General features: G+C 33.9%; 1 protein-coding gene across 22 annotated transcripts in view; it reads left to right on the top strand.

Moving 5' to 3' along the window:
* CDC42BPA (CDC42 binding protein kinase alpha) overlaps window positions 1–24838 on the top strand; it is a 313738-nt gene that overhangs the window by 255994 nt on the left and 32906 nt on the right. For 7 of the 22 annotated variants that reach the window (XM_067028792.1, XM_059068689.2, XM_067028882.1 and 4 more), the window contains 5 exons: window positions 4745–4783; window positions 11819–11923; window positions 15798–15881; window positions 21886–21991; window positions 24658–24794. In XM_067028792.1, coding sequence (XP_066884893.1) covers window positions 4745–4783; window positions 11819–11923; window positions 15798–15881; window positions 21886–21991; window positions 24658–24794 — 471 coding nt within the window. The remainder of the gene's footprint in view (window positions 1–4744; window positions 4784–11818; window positions 11924–15797; window positions 15882–21885; window positions 21992–24657; window positions 24795–24838) is intronic. The other 15 variants (XM_067028853.1, XM_059068774.2, XM_059068716.2 and 12 more) reach the window with 5 other exon arrangements.

Genomic DNA, 24838 nt, shown 5'->3' with positions numbered 1-24838 from the left:
TGTAACACCAGTCCCTCCTTCCCTCTGACTCAGGCACAGCGGAATACATTCTCAACATTCTGCTTCTGTAACTCAGCGTTTGGAGTTTTCTACATGTAGAATAATAGACTTTTCAAGGAGAAGAGAACCTTAGAAGATCTTTTAGTCCAGTGGTTTTAGTAATTATTTACCACAGCACTTCCACTAGTAGATAGGTTACTCTCCCATTAGTGAGAGTGACTTTTTAGGATTCTCTGTCTTTGGAGTAATAGGGAAGTGTTGACAAAAGGGTTACATGGCATTCTTTAGGGCAGAAAAAAGGGGGTTAGGGGGTGAGTTAATTTTGAAGGAAACTGAGACCATTTTGATTAGTGGTCCCTTGGGTAAGGCACTCCCATATGAGTTATTGAGATAGCAGTCGAACAGATACCGGGATCCTTTCTGCTGTGGAAATGATTTCCTCTTTTACCCTTACCTTTCTTCTCAACCCCACGTGCCGAATCCTAGACTGCCTGTGATACTGCATATTAGGCCCAGCGTCATCCTGCAGGTTACAGATGGGGGGGAGCAAATGGAGTTCAGCAGCTTAGGTTTTCCCCCATCTGTTCGCTTCATTCCCATGGTAGCAGATCCAGGGATCATCAGACTAAGCTTACAGGAACTTCCTATTCTGTTCAGTTCATTTTCTCTTTTTCAAGTGAACCCCCCAAATGCTTGACTTGACTATATTCAAGGAATGCTAGTTATAGTTATATAAATGAATGAGTTGCTGTTATATTTGATAAATATATTGTCATATATACGAAACATATGCTAGGTAAGTTTTGAGTTTATTATATTACAGTTCTGTACTCTGTTCGTTTAGCTTAATTTCACAAAAATGGAATTTGCCCATTTATCTGGCAAATGTGAATGTATCAGCTTGCTTTTTGGAGGTTGTCTTACTCTAGTGTACTGAGGAAAAGAGTAAATCAGGGAATTAAAGCTCTAGAATATAAAGGTCAGACATAAAGGAATAGAGATAGTACCTTTAGTACAACTGTCCAGTACTCCTAATATTGTGCTCTTTTCTGGCATTCTGGTGCATTAAAAGAAGAGTAGCCTGGGAGTATAGGCAAGCTGAGTTTTACTCTTGGTTTTGGCCTCATATAGAAGCTTACTAAGATGTCCCAGAATATTTAATTTCAGTCCTGGCTCCTAGGTTCCTTCATTTATGTCTTGCCTTTACCATTGTTCTCCCTCCTGGGTTCTTTCATATTCTGTCATAACCAGTCACAGAAATCTGGGCTTGGCAGCATAGGTTTAGCTATATCTGGAAAAGTCGATTACACGTGAGAATCAATGGAAGACAAATTTCTAAAACATGCGTTGTAAAGAGTTTTTAATCCTATGACCAAAGCTAGGCCTACATCCTTCTGAGAAATTATGACATTTCTATAATTTCCTCCTTTAATACTTGTTTTTTAAAACTTCCACATGTTAAGCACAACCTGACTTGAAACTCTTACATTTCAGAATATTGGCATATGCAATTCTGATCTAATTTAGGTAGTATGTTATATTGTATGTTATATATCATATATTATATCAATAATATATTTGGGTAACTAGAGGAAAGAACCATGACTACATAGTCTTTTATCTCTTCGGTATTTTATTAAATAAGACCTCTGGAATTCATTAACTGAACCTTAAAATCTGTTAGCCAGATTCTGTGTCCACAAGATAAATTGCTTCTTTTGGTTTCTGCTTACCATACTTAGCTTCCATAATCAGCCTTAAAGTTCTGGTGGCAATTTATAAATCTAGATATAAAAAGGTATATGATTGCATATTAAGAAAATGTACTGGTTTCCAATGCTTGCTATGAGATCAGTTTCAGTGTTTATAGAAAACCGTGGTATGTGTGGGTATGTATAAGAGTGTGTGTATTTTCCTCTAATTACACCATCAGGAAAGGGTAATTTGCTCTTTTCTATTGAAAATATAAAAATGGTCTGATTTCTAGGTAGCCACCTGGAGAAGAACATTATTACAATGGTGATTTAGTATCTCTCTTAGCTTAGTGATACTAAATGCCAGCTTAGAAAACTTGTTGTCCTTCATATGCAAAGATAGTTTTGAGAGACATTCTGACTTGTTTTTGGTGTAGTGGTTATATAGTATTTTGAGCTATTCATGCTCTTTCTCATGGTTTTAACATACTCTAGACTTTAGGAGTATGGATAGCCAAAAACTAAGGGTTTCTCTATATTTTACCACTTTTTGCATGTGTGGTACTCTTCTGTGCACAGTGGTAGATGCTAAGATAAATCAGACTTAGAAGTAGACCTCAAAATGCTTATCTTATTATTAGAAAAAAATACACAGTTAATGTATTATGTGAAGTAGAAAATGATAAATGCCATAAGAAATATTTAGGTTAAATATTATAGAATTTCAGAAGGATTCATTCAATATTTACGAAGAATTTTAAAATTTACAAGCTTTATGCTAAGCATAATACAGTATTTCTGGCCCTTAAGGATCTGAGTCTGATGGAAAAGACAAACATCTAAATAATTATAACACCAATGGGAGAAGTACAATAATAAAAGATATGGACTGCATATCATGGGAATATAAAGGAGATATTATGGAGCTTAGATTTAATCAGTCCTATATGTAATAATTATTAAAAGGCTTAACAGAGGAGAAAGGTGACCAGTTTCCTTTTGGACAAGTTAAGTTTGAGGTGCCTGAGGGACATCCATGGGGAAATGTCCAGCAGATAGTTTTCTAGATGAGTCAGAAGGTTAAGGAAAAGGAGTGAACTAGCAGTAGAAATTTGGGAATGATCAACATAGTTGAAAGTAGATTGAGATCTCCCAGAGAGAGATTGTAGCAAGAGAAAGGTAGTAAGTCAGAACAGAGACCTGAGATCTCTCACATTGAGAAGGGCATGGAGGAATAGGACTCCACGTAAGGGAAGGAGGGGCAGTGGTCACAGGAGATGACTCAGGGAAGTGTCTTGTCACGAAAACTAAGCAAGTACAGAGTTTTAAGAGGGAATGGTCAGCAGCCTCAGGTACAGCCGGAGATATCTGGTACCGTAGGACAAACAGGAGATACTGATCCTATCAGCATTTCATTAGGGCGATCAAAGCAGAAGCCAAATTGTACAGTATTGAGAAGTGAATTGAGAGGCTAGGTAGTAGAGAGAGTGATAGTATTCCATTTTGAGAAATCTGACTGAGAAGGTTTGAATCCTAGCTCTACCACTTACCAGTTTTGTGACCTGCTGCAAGTTCATCTTTTTTCTTCATGTTTAAAATTGGGATCATAATACCTACCTTATATTAATCCTTCTATGAGGATTAGAAAAGTTAATATATGTAAAGTACTTTGAAAAGTATGGGTATATATTTTACACATGATAAAGGTTAGCTATTATCATTATTAAGGAAGAGAAGGGAGAGATTAAATGTTAGAGGAAGTGTTGAGGGTTGAGTTATTTAATGTTTGGTTGTTTTGTTTGGGGGAGTGTGGAGGGAGACAGATACTTCCTATTAATCACTGAAGGAATATAACCAGGTTTGAACCTGAGACTTTAGCCTCCACCGTAATGGAAGACTGACTGGACTAAGAAGAACCTGTTGAGAAATCTGCAGACTTTGTAATCCTGGTTTGCTATTAACTCTTTGGGACACAGTGTTTAAGTCACCTTCAATCCCAATTTCCTACAGAAAGAAATAATAGTTCCTGTGTACCAATCTGTCAGAGCTATTGTACAAGTAAAACTGATCATCTTGAGTGATGTTTCTTATCCTTGAGTTTTTCTCTGAAATCTTCTGTAACTCCTATAGACTCAGTTTATAAATTCCCTCCTCTAGGTCCCCATAAAAATCTTGTACATCCCTCCTCCAGGTTCCCATACAAACTTCATACATGTCCTTATTATAGCATTTGTCACATTGTTGATGGCATGATGTCTCCCCCACCAGTCTGTGAACTGGCATACCCTCTTTATCTTTTAAGTACCTGACATATTGTAAACACTCAGTAAATGTCACGTTGAATTGAATATAGGAAATTGCCTGAGTAGAGATGGTATATATTTGTGAAACTCTACTACTTGAGCATCACAAATTTCAAAAACTTGAAAAATATTTCTATATAATTATTTACTTATTACTTTTTCTGAATTACTTAATTCTTTAATGTCAGAAAGGTGAAGGTCCCTCTTTTGATTAAGCCTAATGTCTAGTCAAGATGGACAATATTGTTGAAGTAACTTTTTGTTTTAATTCAACATCAGTAGTTCTGAAGGCCTAATTTAGCTCTTATCATCGAAAAGAGTCATCATCTTTGAAAAGAGCAAAAATTTGGTAGATAAATGTCTGAAGCAAGACTAGTTAATTAAATATTTTGTTAAATGCTTACTAGCACTAGATCAGAGTTATTTAGACCTTTTTGTGCTCCCATTTCAAGTTGCCACTTCTGACCTTTCCAGAAAAGAAATTGGCCATAGCTTGATGGAGCATTATTTGGTGGATGACTGTGCAAGGTCCAGTGAAAACTTTATACCACTCTTAGACCTAGCCTGAGGAACTGTTTCTTTACTTTCCTGTCTTCCAGTTTTTCCTGAAAATACATGTACTTTCAACCTATCAAAAATGTGTCTTTATATGTATGTTTATATACTTTGTCTGTTAATACAGTATTAGTCATTGAGAGTCATGTGTGTAAATATTTGTAACGTAGTATTCTCCTTTCTTTGTTGAAGCGCTCTCCATCCTGTACTCCAGCTAGCAAAGGCAGACGTGTAAGAGACTATTGCACTTGTGTGCCCATCCGATGCCCTCTACCCCTATCTCTTATCCTTTTTGCCTGTGGTTGCAGTACATGCTAATGTTTTTGTGGTGTATTATTACATTTATTGCATGCTTTGTGCTGTTGCACCTGCTATTGCTACTCTGCTTTTCTGTACTTTCTTTTTTTTTTTTTTTTTTTCTTTTTTGGCTTTGGCCGCAAAGCTTTAGGAATGTTCATATAAATTTCTGTAACCAAACTACTAAAATTATAAGGTATCTTTTTTATTTTGATTGGGTAAAAGAGTGATCCTAAAGTATGCTGTCTAAATTGGTCACATACAAAGTAAGTGAGTTTCTAAATAATCTGATGTAAGCAATTATGTGGAGATTCTTAGAAATTTTAATTATGTAGAAAGAAAACTTGATAATTCATATTATGCAAAATTCAAAAAAGATTTGGGATAAGGTATAGATCTTACTGATTATAATTTTATGTAAATCAGTTCTGGAGAAACCTTTTAATAGACTTTTTAATGTAGTTCAAAGTTATATTCCCAAATATCTTGTATTTAGAGTTTCGAGGCAATGATTTTTGGTAATAAATCATTTATATTCTAAGATATTTCCAAGATTTAAAAAATTTTTTAGCATTCTTTATACATGTATTGATAACAAGCTATAAACATCTTCCTGTGCTAAGGCTAGTTCAGTGTTTCTCAATCTGAAATGGGCCAGACACTACCTCTCTACCTCTATCCTGCAGAATTCTGATGTGCCCAGAGTGGGGAATCTGTTTGTGAAAAGGTCTCAAATTTTTCTAAAGCAACCTCCACCCAAACTCCAGTATACACACATTCAAACTCACTAGTTGAGAAGCTAGCTGACACTGTTTGCTCTGGGTTTCATATGCAATGTAAATAACAACATTAAAAAGGAAAATCTCTGATAGATACAAATTTAAAATTTCTACTTGTCGGCTTCATGATCATTGGTATTGATCAACACCTTAAATCCAGAATTTTGGACTGGGAAAGTTCTAAATCAGGGAATTATCTAGTTTATGGAAGGCATGGTAAGCAATAGAGTGACCCACTGCTTCCTGTACTCTTTATCTTTCTGGTGTGATGGAGGGTTGATTGTAAAATGAACACGATTAACCCTTATATAGCGCATGTTTTCAAACTACTGTTTAACAGTGAATAAGCAGTTTCAGATACCAGTAGTATGGCCAGTAGAACTTTGACTTCAAGTGATATCTCATTAATTAATGAAGTTTATGAAAAGATTGCTGGTCAACTGACTTACTGATTATTTTGACATTTGTAGAGAGTTAAAACCATTGGGTATTTGGATTTATCCAATCTGAATATATGTTCACTGGTATCATGTAACCTCTAGAAGGGAAGACCAAGATGTTGTGTGCCCGGTTATATTAGGTTCAAATCATTAGCTTGTGGATTGACTATATTTTTATCTGTTTGCTTTTCAACAAATTTATCATTCAGAGAGATTTTGTTTTTCTGGTTAAATTTATCATAGATTAGTTATGTCTCTTACCTTGTAGACTCCTAGGGTCTTTGACGACCCAGAACATTTCTGTGAGTCTTTAAATAGGAAACATTTTTGAGGGAAATAGCTGTTATAAGACCCCTGCTATTTAGTCTGTATTTTTATTCTATAGGATATAAATAAGTCACACTTAACCAGAGCCTAATGACTTATAATGACATATGATTTTTTTTAATGCAGATGTGATAGGCTTGGTAATTTGCTTTTCAGGCTTCCTTTAATTTTTCCTTTATTGAGTATTGGACAGATAAGAAGTCAGCCACTTAAAAGTGGTAATGTCTGTGAGGGAGATGACTGAAGAATTACCAGTTATTCAACAGTTAAATAGAAACTTAGAATAGTGAGGAATCTTAATAGTCCCTGGGAACGTCCATGAAAACAGTAGGGCACAAATAGTTACCATTCCTAACAGTGGCCTTGAATCGAACGGTGGCATACAATTTTATGTTACATACTGTGTTTGTAGACAAGAAATGTACAATATTTTCATAAATTTAAAATTCTCTGAATGAAATATCATATAAATGAGGTATATATTTGTATTTCCCATGTGCTCTAAAGCCTCATTTACAATTTAAATAATGTTCTTTTTAAGTGACGTTATTTAATTAATCATAGTGTAAGAAAGATTTGTTATTAATGTCATTATTAATGTCTGGATACAGATGGTTATGGAAAGGTTCATAGTGTTTTCATTAATATTGAGAAACACTGAGTATCTATTAGATTATTCCTTCAGAATTTAAAGCAGAAATTGTAAATAGCCAACATATGGCTGGACTTTCTTTTGTGTTTTCTTAGAACATGTGTAAATTCTCCAGAGTAGATATTCAAATCAATAAATTGAAAATAAGGAGAAATTTTCATAAAGAGAAACAAGTTATATTATTTGTAACTAGTAAGATTACATTTACTAGTCACAACCTTCAGTAATTTATTATTTGTTTTAGAATGATAAAATATATTTACTGTTGTCCAAATGACATAGACAATGTCCAATACTGTTTTTTAATCATAAGAACAATTAACAGAAATAACTATATCACTAAAAGCTTGAGTTATAAGGTGTTTCTGAATATTAAAAAATTGGATTACCTGCCACTTTGTTTCTAAAATACTCCCAGCTACAGGATAAAGAAAATTGATGAAAACTGGATTTTTTCTGTTAACTTAGAGTTTTTTATTTACCAGTACAAAACAACATGTTAGATGTAAGCTATTCTTTAATCTGTATCAAATTCGTATCAAGTGTTGGTATCTTTTTATTTTAAAACCAGGTTTCTTATATGAATGTTTTGCTATTTGTACTTGTTCAAATCTGTAATTATTTTTGGAGTAGAAAAGACCTGTTGATGCATGTTCAAGATAAGTAGTTTTTGATCCTTTTGTTATTTATAAGAAGGCCATATTGCATAATTTGAGAAATTCTTGATTAGTGTAGTGAGTCATCTAAAAATCAGATATGAGCCAAGGTGGAAAAAAAACTTCTATTTCATAGTACCATACTGCTCTAAAAATACATTTTGTGGTTTATTCATTAGAGAAGTCCTAATAGATTCAGGAAACATTATGGACTTTTTACATGACAGTGTTATGCATTATGGACAATATACTGAAATTCAGTTTTTCTGCTTTTTTTTTCCCAAGCAGTAGAGCAGTAAGTAAAACTGACATTAGAGTAGATGTTTCTAATACCTATTCATCGGAATAACTCCTTAAAGTATGTTTACATAGAAAAAGAATCAGTTAATCAAAAAACAGGAAAAAAAAATCACATTTACATGAAGAGGTTTCTTATTTTTCTCAGTAGATGGCAGCTTATAAGTATTGAGTGAATTGCTTATACTATTCAGTTAAGATTTGTTTCCAAGATCTTCCTTTGGATTTTATCAAAATATACTGTCCAATTAATATTAGCTATTGTTCCTTATTATTTTCCCTATTTTATTATTCTTTCTATAATCATAAATCCAATTATGAATTAAGATAGCTCTGCTATTGATGTATATCATATTTATTAGCTTTTCCTGCATTATTAATTCAAGTCATTGCTTACATTTAATGCTGTAATTTTTTTTATAATACAAAGCTTCCTTGGCTTTAGTATAATATTAGTGATTATATTTGTTTCAAAGGTAAAAGTAACTAATATGCTGTTAATCAGTTGCTTTGCTGTCATTTTTATATCTGAATCGTTGCCAATTAATTATTAAAATTAATTTTAGGCTATCTCTAAATCCTGGCATATAGTCATTGAGTATTCTGAAAGTTTAGTAAAATTAATTGCTTTTTAGTAACTAGAATTACAAATTAATTAGAAATGCATTGGTAAGCATGTAATTACAGATAAAATTAATAACATCTTGAAAGCCATAGTCGTGTTGGCGTTAACACTTTGATGAAGAGAATATGTAAGTGATATTGTATTTTTCTTGTTACTGGTAACCTCTTTTGAGATATTGTTTACACTGGTAGTAATCCAGAAAGGAAATGAAATATTAAAATCTATTAATCTAATTAGCTATTAGCTTCTACTAGAGTCTTTTAAAAGACCTGGGAAGTTTTTTAAAGTTTGATATTCAAGACTTTTTTGCCATGAGTTTATTCAGCTTTACCAAACTTTTGTGTCCTTGTCTTTATGAGAAACACACTTGGAAAATAAAGTGGTAATTTTTAAACTTCATTTATACATGCATGGTTTTTTTTAAATCACAGCATCATTGTAAATGGCATAGTTCAGCTCTTTAATAAGGTCAGTTAATGCCATCTCAAAATATTATTTCAATATTTCTTACTTTGAATTTTGTTAAACAAAACTGTCTTGATTTTGTTTAATCTCTGGAATTTATTTTTACTTTAAGAGCATAAAGCTCCAAAAAGCTAGTGTGGAAGTTTTCATTATTCTATTTTACTATAATTAGGATGGGTTATTTTTAAAATTTAAATGTTTTCCACTTCTGAAAAGCCAGTTTTAACTTCCTTCAGCTAAGAAAATCATTCTAAAATCTGTTCTCATTTCTATTGTTTTCTTTCATTTTATTGATGAATAAAAAATTTTTAGGAGAAAAAGATTTATAATGCCAGTAATTCTTCAGAAGGGCCAAGAGGTATGTGCTAAAAGCCTCAGTCATTCCTTAAGAGTCACTGATTTGTGTAATCACAGATTAAACTGTGATAGTGTTTTTTTTCTTTGCCAATATCAAACCGTCATAATGTCACATTTTCATAGGCTCATGAAACATGTTAGTAAATGTTTTAATGATCAACTTGATTTTTAGGTTTGACAGTTTTCATGATGTGAACCCCCCTTTAGAGCACATATTGGCAAAATGGCGTAAAATGGTATATTCTAATTTCAGCACAGGAAAGTATATAAAACACTGTGTTCAACTTCTGTCGGTATGTGTCCATATGGCACAAAGAGCAAGCCTGCTTTAAAATTTCAGCCAGTACTATTGGGAACAGCAATGTCCTGCCTTTCTCATTTTTGAAGAATTTTTAAAGTAATTGGACCCAGAGGTGCAAAGCCACTATATTAGCTATATTAAATTTGCTCCTCCCAGAAAATTGAGAATCACTGTCTTATTTTAAAATCTGCTTCAAGTAAAATGGAACCAAATTGTTTCTGAATTCTCTTTATCACCTCTTTTAAACACAGCACTATCCTTCACACAGGAACTTCTGATTTTATGTCTTAATTATTAAATCTATGGGCTAAAGGTTTTTGTGTGACAGGTCAGAACGTTAAATTTTCTTAAAATAATCCAGTTTTTTACAACTAGCATATCCTCTGTTTGGACACTTCTTTAAAACTTTATAAGATCATTAACTCTTGATTATTTGAGTCAGTTTTAAAATTCTTATTAGTATAAAATGTATCAGTATTGCTTATGAATTCCATTTTAATTGAACCTACTCCCCCATGGACTTTTTTCAGCTTGCAATTTATATAAACTTAGGGAAACCAGGAGTATATTTTTAGAAAATAAAAGACATTTTGCCTTATTCCCAACCTAGGGTCATATTTCAGATTGACAGTTTGAACTGATAACCTTCTTCATGGCTGTCCCTCAGTAAAATTGTGAACTAGGTAAAATTTGTCTGGACTCCCATTTTCTTCTTTCTTTTACTCTCCTGTTCCTGAGCAAAGTTCATTGTCAGTCTCCATGATCACTAACTTGCTTTGACTATCTCTACTGTGGAGTTGCCTTGGTACAACAAAAAAGAGTACTGAATTTGGAGTCAAGAGATGAGATTCAGGCCTGGCTCTCCCACCTCATAAGGCAAACTAGTTTTATGAAATTATCCACATCACACACACAGAGCTGACGTACAGCTGGGATGCATCAGTTCAATGGTTCAGTTTTTTAAATGTGAAATACTCTCCTAGTTGTTAGTACATAGCTGCTACTCCAGGTCCCCTAGATGCCCTTACTGAGATCCTTCCTGTCCCCGTTTCTCCCGAAACCAGTAGCTAAAGGTTTAAGGCCCGGCTGCCGGCCATCTTAGTCAGTCCCACCAAAGTCTTGCCTTGCAGTTTGCCAGAATACCTGCCCATGCCCACCACCAAGGGAGGCCACAGGTGGGCACCAGCAGAGGGCTACTCCAGTATTTGCCAGCCCACTAGCCAGTCCCTAAAACAGTAACCATAATAATAATAGAGAAAAAATTTTTTAAAAACGTTTTTAGTACATGTTTAAAATCCTTAAGCTGATCACTCCTTTTCTTGATTTGTAAATCAGTAAATGCTGATTTACAATAAATGCCGACCTAAGCATTGTTCTTGCTTGCACAACATATTTGAAACAAATTCCCTAACCTTCCCAAGTTGTCTTCATTGCCTTTCATTTAAAAAACCCAATCCTGGTAATTTTGAAAATTGCCAAACTGAATATATATCATTGACCGGTGTGTTCCATAGGATCTTTTATGCTAAATTTTAACCCAAAGCATCTTCAGTTTCTAAAAATACTTGGTTAGAAGGGTGCGACTGAGTATGTGTGCCAGTATTTCTACTGCTGCAAAATAAAAAGAGTATTTAATTTAGTGACAAAGCTGATAGGTTTGTTTCTTTTACTTTCAACTAATGCCTTGTAGAGGACCAAATTTCATTCTTATCAAGGGCAAACTTATTTGTAATCTGCAGTACATATTTCTATTAAGTACTCTGCATTTATTTCACATGTATGATTTATTTGTTGGAATACAAGTAAAGAACATACAGTAGCTCAAAGTAAGAGATCCGTGGTGAAGATTGGAGCATTTTGTTAACTATTGTTATCTTGACCTTTGTTTAAAGCTAGTGGTTATGCTTTTGTATAATGACACATCCCTAATGTGAATATTCAAACTAACGTTTGTTATTCTCCTTTCTCAAGAATGTTATCATGATCATGCCTTACAGAAATTTACTAAGAGCTGCACTTTGTTTAAAAGTGATTTCTTGGGTTTTTGTTTTTCCTGACTTATTTTCCTAGACTGATCCCGTTGAGAACACATATGTACGGAATCCGAACGTCAAGTTTTACATCCAGTCAAGGTCCACATCTCCTTCCACATCTAGTGAAGCTGAGCCAGTTAAGGTGCCTCACTGGAGCAGTCTTGCTCCCCAACTTTTCACTTGTGTCAGGAAAGAGGGACTTGCAAAAACAAGTGAACTCTGACTCTCTTCTTTTAATCAAATGTATTGTGTAGTAAGTCACAGTATATTGAAGATCATTACATTTGACTGATAATATACACAGGATTATAAAACTGAAGTAAAAAATGGTCCCCCCAAATTCAACCCAAAATAGACAGAAATTTTATTTAATTTTAAAGTAGTCTTTATCTTAAGTAGAGAGCTATATAGAATAGAGGACAGAGTTGTGTGAATTTTGGAATTATCAGATAAAAGCTCTGTGGACACATGGCAGTGTCAGGTGCCATTCTCATATTTTAATTCTTCTAATCAATCTAATAAGATATGACATAGCTGTTACTTCATAAATAGAACTTCAAATTGCCACTGCTGGCAACCGAATAGTTTATTCTGTTAATCAGCAATAGGAATCCAACCTTTTAATATTTAAATCATGCCTTTTAATAGTGCAAAAACAGTGTTGTGTTTGCACCTTATGTAAGTAAATGGTTTTAAACAGCCAACTGGCCAACTTTCTCAACAAGTCAGAAGGATTATTCCTCAGTTAATGCTATCCTGCCTCAGATGCAGTTCTGGTTATTTACTCAAGCTTTACAATTCTGACATGGCTCCCTTGTTTCCCATTTGGTCATCAGACAGAGCTGTGTCTAGTTTTCCAATAGAAGCAGATAGTCCCATTTTGAAAGCTGTCTCAAGTGAAGTTTGAGTTGTAATCAGATTCTGACTTGGTTTTTTCCAACCCTGTGATAGACTGCTTAGTTAAGTTGATGATACCCTCTGATTTTAGATTTTCATTGTTTTAATATTTTGAGTTTATGCATTTTTATTTTAAAATATTTAAAGCATACAGAAAATAATATTATAAATACCCACATAACCAACATCCACAGATTTAACAGATGTGAACATTTTGCCCCAAAATTTGTATTAAAAAGAAAGAAAATATTCCTGACAGTTGAAATAACCTTCCCTATACCATTCCCCCTCTCCTTTTCCAGACATACCTAAATACCCTGAAATTGGCATACTCCCTTTCTTCCTTACTTTTACATGTTTATTTCATTTGTATCCATAAACAATACATAATAGTGTTTGTTGTATATTTAAATTTTACACAAAGGTTATCTGCATCTTATACAGATACATGTCTACTTAGTTCATTCATTATAACTGTTGCATAATATTTCATTGTATGAATATACCACAACTATTTATTCATTCTCCTGTTGTTGAATATTTAGGTTGTTTCCATTTTTTTGTTATTACAGTTGTTGCTGAAGTGAACATCCTAATAGCTATCTGCTTTTGCAAATGTGCAGAGTTTGTTTAGCATATATACCTAGAAGTGGAATTATTGGGTTGTGTGGAATATGCATTTTCAGCTTTAACTAGATCTTGTCAAATTATTTTCCACAGTGGTTGGACCCGTTTTCACTCCCACCAGCAGTGTGTGTGTGAGTGAATTCCCTATTTCCCCACACCCTTCCAACCCTTGGTACTGTCAGACATTAACTTTTGTCTATTTGATGGGTATAAAGTGGCATTTTTGTTTTAATTTGTATTTCTCTGATTTCAAGTGTTATTCAACATCTTTTTATATGTTTATTGACCATTGATGATTTGCCTGTTCATGTCTTTTTGTCTGTTGTTCTATTGAATTATTTTTCCACTTGTTTTGTAATTGTTCTTTATATATTCTGGATACTAATTCCTAGCTGGCTATATGCATTGCAAATATTTTCTTCCAGTCTGTGGCTTATTTTAAAATTTTATTTGTCGTATCTTTTTGTCTTGCAACAGTTTTTATTTTAAAGTAGTCATATTTGTCAGTCTTTTATGACTTCTGCTTTTTATGTCTTTTTAAAACAGTTCTTCCCTATGCAGCAGTTATAAAGATTTTCTTCCATATTTTCTTCTAAAAGTTTCTACATTTTGCTTTTACATGTTTAGGACTTTAATCAAACTAAAATTTGTTGTTATGTATTATGAGAAATGGAGTTCTAATCTAATGTTTTTCTTGTATGAACCACCAACTCTCCTATATTTCCCCCATTGATTTGTAAATCTATCTCTGCTTTTTATAAATGGGTCTGTTTGGGGATTCTTGATTCTCTTTCATTGTTCTTTTTGTCTGGGATTCTCTATTCTCGTTCATTGTTCTTTTTGTCTATTCCTGTACCAACATCACATTGTTGGAATTATTGTAGCCTTAAAATAATTCCTGATACCTGGTATGATCAGCCACTCCCACATACCTTGTTCTTCTTCCTTTACTTCTTGACTCTTTAGTTTTTACATATGATTTTTAGATTCAGCTTGTAGGTTCCATGTAAAGCTTTTGATTGGATTTGAATTTATAGGTTATCTGAGGAGAACTTATCTCTTTGTGATATTGGGCCTTTCCATCTATGAACATTATTTAGATATTTTTTTATATCCTTCAATAAAGTTTCATTATTTTCTTCCCAAATGTACTCCAAATTGCTTGTTAGATTTGTTCCTAGGAACCTTAAATTTTTATTGCTATGGTGAATGGGATCTCTTTAAAATATGTTTTCTAAATTAGGCATTGCTGGTCTTTATGAATTATGATGATCTTGGATTCAGCACCCCTACTTCACCCCTTTTAATTCTAAAAACTTCTCTTGGACTTTCTATGTAAATCCTAGTGTCAATTTTGTTTCCTATGAATTGTTCTTTATTAACTTTCATAAAGGTTTTGTATTCATCTCTTTTATTTCTTATTTATTTTTTAATGTTAAATTATAAATTGGGTTTAATACTTTTTTCAAGCTATTTAAAAGTAAATTAAATTTAAATTAGAACTAAACTCACAGTTAAGTTGAAAACTCTGAGAAGCCCATCTAAATTCCATTTTAAGGCTATCATGTGTATAAAATATTTGGCTTTTGGAGGTTATATAGTAACAAAGGCAAAGAGGGACCATCCATTTTTCTCTTAATATTTTAGAATATTCTGTAACTGTACACAAAGCTAGCTTTTCCCTCCTGCTTGCTTGCTTGCTTGCTTAACATCCTAAAAGGAAATCATTCTTCATATATTTTTTTTATACTTTGCTAATAAGTGATGTCTCTTTTTTTCCACAATAACATCCAGTAAAATCACTGGTTCCTTTCATTCAAAGAAATATCTTACAGTAATATGCCATAAAATAAAGATATGGCAAGTAATTAAATTTGTCAGTTCTGAATTCCAGTAATATTAAATAATCTAACTCCCTTCTTAGAAATTACTTTCTTCACAAAAATCCCACTAATCAATCAATCCATCATTCAATCAATCTCTATATCTTGCATGTGCTCTCTCGCTCTTTCTCTCTACACACATACACACAAATCCACAGAATTGTATTCCATATATGTAATATGCATTCTGTATATAGAAGTCAAAGGAGTTAAAAGCATCTTCTAAATATTTTGATTATAAATCTTGCTTAAAAACTCTTTCAGATACTTTATACAATTAATATGGCATTTTCAGTTGAACTTGAGAATTAATATCCTCAGTTTTATGTAGGCTACATGCTGTGACTTTCTTGTGTTCTTCTGTAGGTTCTCTTTTACAAGTTATTTTTAAATTTCCAGACTGAAATAATTTTTATAAATTGAACAAATATTTTATTTGTAGATATTGCAGGCAGAAATTTAAATTATCAACACTAAGAATTTTAGCTTCATTGAGATAATTTTTCCTTATTGCTGTTTTGTTTGGCTGTATTTACTTTTATTTTTAGTGATGTTTGAAATAGATGGAGTGTTTTATGACATTTATTTCCTCTTTTCCCCTGGATTCAGACTGTAGACTATACTCCACTTCCAGTTCACACACCAACCTTAAGGAAAAAGGGATGCCCTGGTTCAACTGGCTTTCCATCTAAGGTATTCAATCTAGTGATAAGCATTGTATGTTGTGGGGAAAAAAAAAAAAAAAGGAAAGAAAGAGAATGGATTTCTTCTGCTTTTTTTATGTGCCATGATTTTTACTATTGGATTCCTCAAAATTATAAACATAAAAGCTGGGGAAGAGAATAAATTCTGTATGAGTGGAAATAATCACCACTAAGAAAGGTAGGACAAACATGCAAAGTGTGTTTTGTTTTACTTCCATCTTCTTAAGTTCAGTGTTTTGAAGTCTGTTACAGCAAGGAGTAGTGCTTGGAGTGTGTACTTTAAGGCAGGCATTAAGTTGAGGCCACTTGTGGAAGAATCTAAAATTGAGCTTAATAAACCACGTAGAAAGAGAAATGTTTAGAGAAAAATTCAGATCATTTTTTTTTCATTCCATTCAACATGACCATGTCCAAAGTATTGTATATGGTAGAACATGAAGATTTAGTTGCTTATCTCAAGCTCCTACAAAGGAATTCTAGAAATTGGAACTCTCCATCCCCCAAACATAAACTTCGGGTAAACCCCCGAATTAGAGACAGATTGATGGATCTGAAAAACCAATAAAATATACCAAAGTATAACTGGTATAAAAGAAAGCAACAAACTGAATAATCTATGCTAGATAAAATTTTGAGGCTAGACAGAGCCTGAATTTAAATCAAAGAGGTAAAAAAGGAAGTAAGTTGGCAACATGGGTCAGGATAAGGTACTTATAAAGAAAAATAATTTCCAGGTGCTTGACGTGAAAATATAACTGCTGAAATAAAGAACTCAAGTAACTGGCTTTAATAGCAGAATGAGGAAACTGGATGTAGCAGAAAAACAAGTTGTGAGATGGAAGATGAGGTGGAAAATATGAAAGTTAAGCTATAAGACAGAAATAGTGTCTATCTATGTAGTAGGACTTTCAAAAGAAGAAAAAAATAGAGAGATGGAAATACTTAAAGAAATAATGGCCTAATATTTCCCAGAAATAAAGATGGAAATCCTCATACTGAAATACATTATTATGTGCTAAAAAGAGGAGGTAAGAAAGCATTCACACTTGGACACATTATAGCAAAACTTAAGGATATCATAGATCAAGAGAAAATTCTAAAAACTTTCAAAGAGAGAGCAGATTATCTAAACAGAAGTCAAATTGATATTGGTCTTTTCAGCAGCAATGAGATGCCAGAAACCAAGAAGTATGTTCAAAGTGTTGAAAAAAAAGAACTCTGAATCCTAAAATTTGTTCTGCTGATAGAAGTAAATAGCTAACAGGGTTAAAGGAAATTGCCCCTAAGAAGGACAACTTGGGGCAAAGGGGTACTTCTGTTTTTGTTATAAGGATTGTGATACTATTTACTCTTAAAACTATATACATGTATTAATTTGATTTTTAAAATTATACATACATACATAGGAGAAAATGTAGAATTTCTTTGTGACTAGGCAATGAAAATAAGATCTCAAACCACAATCATCAGGTGAAAATATTGATGGACTTTACTACATTAAAATTAAAGATCCTGGGCTTCCCTGGTGGCGCAGTGGTTGAGAATCTGCCTGCCAACGCAGGGGATATGGGTTCGAGCCCTGGTCTGGGAATATCCCACATGCCACGGAGCAGCTGGACCCGTGAGCCACAACTAGTGAGCCTGCGCGTCTGGAGCCTGTGCTCCACAACAAGAGAGGCCGCGATAGTGAGAGGCCCGCGCACCGCAATGAAGAGTGGCCCCCGCTTGCCACAACTAGAGAAAGCCCTCGCACAGAAACGAAGACCCAACACAGCCAAATATAAATAAATAAATAAAATTAAAGATGTTTGTACATTGAAAACATTGTTAATAGGTGGTTAATAAGTGATGACAGACTAGTAGAGGATATTTGCAGTGCTTAACACCAGTAAGGGATTCATTTCTAGAACACAGTATGTAAGAAACTCCTGTAACTGCATGTGTAAAAGATTAGAAATCCAGTTGAAAATCTGGCAAATAATATAAATAATTCCCATAAAAGGAAATCCTAATGGTCAGCACGCACATGAAGAAGTGTCCAACCTTATTTATAATTGGTAACATTAAAAATTTAAATAATTTAATAATTTTTAAATTAATACTACTTTATACTCACCAGATTGTCAAAAATTAAGTAAGGTAGCATCAAGGATGTGAAGAAACATGCAGCTTCACACACAGCTAGTGGAATTTTAAACAGGTACAGCCATTCTGGAGAACAACCTGGCTACTGGAGTAGACATATACCACATAACCCAGCAATCTCATTCCTTCAGAAAAAGTTTTATGCAGAACCATTAGGCAACATGACAGGGATGCTTAGTGCTGCAATGGTAGCAGGAAGTTGGAAATAGAAGAAAGATAGGTAAAATATGGTTGATGTGTAACAAAATCACATTTATATAAATTAGCAACACTCAGAAATATCTAATTCATAAGGCTGTGTACATATCCAAGGACCTGTGTGGATCACATTAGATTGAGTGACAGATTTCATGGGGAAGGATGGAGAGTAGATCGTCAAGGATTAATTTAAAATAAAATAAGTCCAAATACAAGACCAATGTCAAAGATCTTAGTCCTTATGCTCTTTTCTAGGAGTTTTATGGACTCAGGTCCATGTTCAATCCTTATTCCATTTTGAGTTGATTTTTATGAGTGGTTTAAGATAGGGGTCCAGTTTAATAAATAAATAAATAAATAAATAAGGTCAAATAAAATTAGAGGGGCCTCCACGAAGCTCTGGTGATAATATTTCATGGACTGAATATTAACTCAATTTTGTACACCTATTGTTCCTCCCCAAAAAATAAAATAAAATTTACTTCATGTTTTTTAGAAGATGAAGGATTGAATCTATAATTATCTCAAAGTAAAGGTGTTTAAAAGGGAAAAAGGTTATTTTTAAAAAACCTTTAATAAAGGGTTGCTTGAGATAAAGACTCCTTTACTTGTCATTTATAGGGTAGAATCCTAATTATGTACAACTACTGATTTGTAAGTTTTCAAAAAGGGTTGGTTCTACTTTGTTCTCACATCTATTTTTTAAAAGTACTTTACCTTCTCCACGGAGTAGCTTGAAGTCTGCAACACTAGCAAAATTGGAATAGAAAAGAACCCTTCTTTCTATCCACTTCTTTAAATTTCGAGGTTATAGTTAATTCTCATTTTACTCCAAATTATCACATAATCTAAAATTAATTTGAGTTCATGCTTTAGGTTTAATGCCTCTTTTTTTTTTTTTTTTTTTTTGTGTGTGGTATGCGGGCCTCTCCCGTTGCGGAGCACAGGCTCCGGACGCGCAGGCCCAGCGGCCACGGCTCACGGGCCCAGCCGCTCCACGGCATGCGGGATCTTCCCGGACCAGGGCACGAACCCGCGTCCCCCGCATCGGCAGGCGGACTCTCAACCACTGCGCCACCAGGGAAGCCCAATGCCTCTTTTACTAGACGTATTTTTCTCCTCCTCCAACTACGTTTTGTGGAAGTATTAGAAATCAGGTATTGACCAGGAGACAAGAAAGGGGATCTTAGAAAGATCCAGAAGCCAAGTAGTCTAGACCCTAGGGCTGAATTCACCTATCTTTTTGTTACTATTCATCTTCCCCACCCCACCCCACCCTGCGCCAAAAAGAAATAAAACCAAAAGCCTATTGTGTGTTGCCTAAAGTTTGATGCTCTCAGAATCATGTTAATTATGTTATATATTATACTGTTCTTAGTTGGGATTAGTAAAACGTGGACCATTTAATCTTCAGTAGTGAATCACACCCACCTCCTACAATTTAAACAGCACCTGCCAGTTGGTCATTTAAAATCAATGCTTTGGTAAAACATTGTTTATCTTTTCTACTATTGCATACGTAGTTAAAATTATGACATCCTGAGCAGATCTCTGGGGAAAAAGTATATAATAAATATGTTTTATAAGCAATTTTTAGATATTGTGATGTAATACTATTAAATTTGTCATAGGCATGGTTATTTTATTACTGTCATTTCAGACATGTCTTCTTATCTTTTAGAAGAAGAAAAAAAGAACAGTTACTTACCTTGAGCCATTGACTAATTCTTTCATTGTAATAGAAGCCTTTAAAACCCATCAGTAACAAATTTTGCATTATTGCATTAATGTATTTTGAACAATTGAAAAAGTTAGCACTAGAAAATTTACTCTCATAGTTCCTGAAAGTTAAAAAAACTAAGAGTAAAAATTAGTATACAGGAGAAATGTTGAGCAAAATTTTATGTGATGTTAACAAATCAGATATTTTTATCACAGGCATGGAGGCCTCTAGTCTTGACCTAACTGTGTCTTATGCAGTCTGGTGAATTTTTTTTTTAGGATCATATTTTTCAGTTACATGTTTTTTAATTATCAAACTCTGAAAGATGGCAGAATCAGATCCGGACTTGAATTTTTAACTCTACCAATAACTGTCTATTCATGACTAATTTATTTAATCTCTCTGAGTTTCAGTTTCTTCATCTATATAAAGAAATAATACCTATCTTCCCAGAGGCATTGTCTCCATTAAATGAGATGATTGAGAAGTAGTGGCACAATGTCTGCACCTTGGTTGTTGCTCAGTACACATACAGCAATTATAGAGCCAGTAGAAAGATAGTCTGTCCTCTACTTAGAATAAAGTCAGATCCCAGTGCTGCTTTGAAACTGACCAAAGGTCCTGAGGAACTTCTAGAATAGAATGGTTTGAAGTTGGACCAGAGCTCATGACTGCTCTAAATTTGAGAATCTCATTCCATTCCAGGACCCTAATATAAAAAGATTATCTACTTTTCTATGCTTGATTTTTTTTAAAATTTCTTTTGTGGTATGTAAATGTATCCCAGTTGAGAAGAGCAAAATTTATTTTAACTTAAATTTTAAAGCTTCAAATATTCTCTTTAGTTTTTGTTAATATGGTTAATTTCAACTAAAATAATACTACTTTAAAACTGTTTTCCATCAGTGTTCACATGTTACCAGACTACAGGATAAAGTTTTTACTAGTTTAAATCAATCACACATTTAAAAAAGAAATAATTAGCCAAATTTGTTTTCAGAATGTTTTATAAATATGTTTATATTTATAACATACATATGTAAATATGTTTTGAATGCTTACTCTGTGCCAGCACTGTTCAGAAGGCTTTGTTTATATTAATGCTCATTTAACCACCCCATGATGTAGATATTATTACTGATTCTATTTTATAGAATAAAGAAAGTGAGACACAGAGGAGTTAAGTAATTTGTTCCCAAGTTCACACAGCAGAGTGATAGAACAGTGGCTGTAATTCATTTATTATTAAAACATGCTAAGAGTTCATTTGGAGAGGAAAGAAGTGTTCTAGAGAACTGAAATCTACGTTGGCGTACCACCATACAGATCAGAAAAGACTTAGAGAAGAACTTTAACTGCTGGGTTTTCAGTCTGTCTGTGGAATAATATATGTGTATTTATATCTGCTCAAGTGTAATACTGCCTGCTTCCAAGGGAGGAAATATATTTGTTAACATGTTACTTGTTTGTGGTCCCAGAAAATCAAATACATGATTTTTAGTAGGGACAAGAATTTTAAATTACTGTTTGTTCTTCATAAGAAGGTATAAAAGCATATTAAACTTCTTTATTTGTATAGGTATAAATATGCAAAATTTCACCTAATGCATTGCCAAAGAACTTATAAAAATCCGGAATTCAAAATTCATGAGCAAAAAAATGCTAGTTTATTTTATAACTTTTCAAATGGCATTCAAGAGCAATTGATTATCATTTAACTTCTTATTTTTAGCATAATCCAGCTCAATATTGCCTAATAAAAATATTTAAAGAGCATTAATTATAGAAAGATGTGGTGAGAAATGAAAATAATTCATTCTACACCTAATTAGAAAACATTCTAGCAGCTGGTGTGGTTCACAGAGATTCATATTATGGAAATCCTTTAAATGAACAATGTGTATGGTTTTATCAATTTGTTTTGCAGCGCAAGACTCATCAGTTTTTTGTCAAATCTTTTACTACTCCTACCAAATGTCATCAGTGTACCTCCTTGATGGTGGGCTTGATAAGACAAGGCTGTTCCTGTGAAGGTAAGAATTAAATGGTAAGAAAATGTGACTAATTTAGAATCCTGACATTTACTCCCTAAAGTGTAATCAAATAGCTTTATTCTCTTTAAAAAGTATATAAATGTTTATTTATTTGACTTAATCATTTGCTTTTCTTTGGATAATAAACTGAACACCTTGCTAAAGTCTGTTGAATATTGGAAACTAGACAGATGGTCCCTAGAAACATTTTCCAGGGGAGCTATATTTAAATATGTTTCATTCATCTTTGTTTCATCATTCAGGAGAATTTGTGGTCCCCAAAACCCATTAACCTGTATGACAAAATATGTGAATGTTATTCTTGAATCTATTCATTTAATTTTACTCTTGTTTAATTTATTAGAGAAATTATTAATAAGTAGACAATGAAGTATCTTTTCACAAATATTAAATGTCGGCTACTATGCCTCAAAAGATATTTTATTCCTGGTGTTAGTAGCAGAGGTTTTTCCCTACCATTCATTGATCCATCCATCACATGCTTGCAGAATGCCTGCTCTGTGCTTCTAGGCACTGGGGATCAGTGTTCGATGTTTGGCTAGTTCTCATAACCCAACTGGAAGATCCTGATTGCAATATCTTAACTAGTCTCTTAGATGCATGGGTTTAGAGCAAAAGGAAATAGGCAGGCTTTAAAAGTAGAGATTTGAGAGTTGTGAATGTGTGAACTGATTAATATGAATGATGTTTTCCAGGAAACACATGTAGAGTAAAAGAGAACAAGTATGAGGAGAGAGCCTTGGGAAACATAGTTAAGGGGAGGTAAAAGGTAAAGATAACAAAGTAATCTGAGAAGGAATAGCCTCTCATTGACTAGGGAGGTGTGTCTGAACCCAATGGAGAGAATTTGCCTCATCTCACTGTGAAGCTTAGCCAGTACTTATAAATGTGATTTTTTAATCTGTTTGTCAGAAAGAATCCTGGCAGCTACTTGGCTTTAGGTCCCTTGTCATTTTTTATGAATCAGAATCATTTGCAGTTCCATAGTAGGAATTTTTGAGATCTTCCCAATTCTCTTCCCTTCTAAGGGTCTCCTGCCATGAAATTGGGCCTGTCTTTTCTTCAGACTGACTCTTTGCAGCCTACCAGCCTACCCTATAAAGCTGTGGGGACACATTGGACTATGCTCAGGCTTTCATAAATGTAGTATAATGTGGTTATAACCTCTAAAGATTCCTGTCGTTTTAATTCTTCTTGGTTGAAATTAGATCCAGTATAGGACAATTATCTTGTTTCCATTGCTCGTTGGAAGAGAGATTTTTGCATATTAAAGCAAATTGTAACTTGTTAGACACTCTACTTAGAAGTGAATGAGTTCTTACAGAAGATGAATTGTTTTTGACAGTCAATACTAGTCCCTCTTGCCTCTCTGCTGGTTTTATATCCATTTGTGATATACAATCCATTTTCCCATGTGTATGTGTTGCCATGATGGTATCCCTTCAGTTCCTCTTTTATTCCTTCCCCGATATTCTCCAGGATCCCCCTGAGAGTAGGAATTGTCTAAATAGATATTCTTAGTCTGTAACCCCTCCCAACAAGCTTGTTTGTTTTAAATATTTTAACCTTTAATTCTCAACCAACCAAGTCTCAGTGGAAGAGACTTTATTTTTATTTATCATTTTGTCTTAGAATCTCAAGTTCATCATTTAAGTAACAAGAGGTATCATGGCCATACTGTTGGTAGTTATGTATGCAGGCTCTGAGCAAGACTGCCTGGGTTTGAATTCCAGCAATGCCACTTACTTCTGTGACCGAGGGCCAGTCATATGTAAATGGGGATAATCTTACCTCTCTTAGGTTATTACAGAAAAAATTAAAAACACTCAATGAAGTTAACTACTATTGGGCTTCCCTGGTGGTGCAGTGGTTGAGAGTCCGCCTGCCGATGCAGGGGACACGGGTTCGTGCCCCGGTCCAGGAAGATCCCACATGCCGTGGAGCGGCTGGGCCCGTGAGCCATGGCCGCTGAGCCTGCGCGTCCGGAGCCTGTGCCCCTCAACGGGAGAGGCCGCAACAGTGAGAGGCCCGCGTACCGCAAAAAAAAAAAAAAAAAAAGTTAACTACTATTATTATCTTAGTAGTAATTTAACTATATACAATAATATCAGTAACTCCTAAAATTTAAATTATACCTTCTTAATCATTGAACAATTTAAATTTCAAAAAAAGGGATTGGTAAAATTTGCCAGATATTGAAAAGATGTCAGGTAATTTAACATCCATCAGTGACTCTTGCAAGAGAGATTTCAGGTCAGATACCAAATTGCAGTGAGATGAAGAGTTAAAGAAAACTCCAGAAGCTACTCTTTTAAGAATTCAGTTTAAAACAGTTGTTTTATTTGCAAGGTTAGATTTTTTTTCCTTCTACTTGCTTCTCATTTTGATACTAGTGTTAACACAGAACAGTAATATTACATATTACAGTAATAAAAAAGTATTTACTGTTTTCTCACTGCAATTCTTATTGGTGAGCAAATGAATCGGCTCCCCAAATGACAAAAATATTGTCAAGTTGTTTAAAGTAAAATCAGAGGTAAGCATTCATTTAACATGGCACTTTGCATGTAATGAGTGCTCAGTGAATTTTCTCTTTGTAAAAACGAATTTTTATTGAACACTGTTTCTTTTTTCCCCTCCAAAAGTGTGTGGATTTTCATGTCACATAACTTGTGTAAACAAAGCTCCAACTGCTTGTCCAGTTCCTCCTGAACAGACAAAAGGTCCCCTGGGTATAGATCCACAGAAAGGAATAGGAACAGCATATGAAGGGCATGTCAGGGTAAGTATGATTAGGTTGGGTTTAGATTAATCTTTTAAGGCTTA

This window comes from Kogia breviceps, chromosome 1 (assembly GCF_026419965.1).
Source record: "Kogia breviceps isolate mKogBre1 chromosome 1, mKogBre1 haplotype 1, whole genome shotgun sequence".
Lineage (NCBI taxonomy): Eukaryota > Metazoa > Chordata > Mammalia > Artiodactyla > Physeteridae > Kogia > Kogia breviceps.
Note: the sequence above shows the minus strand (reverse complement) of the source record. Positions and strands in the feature narration are given on the sequence as shown.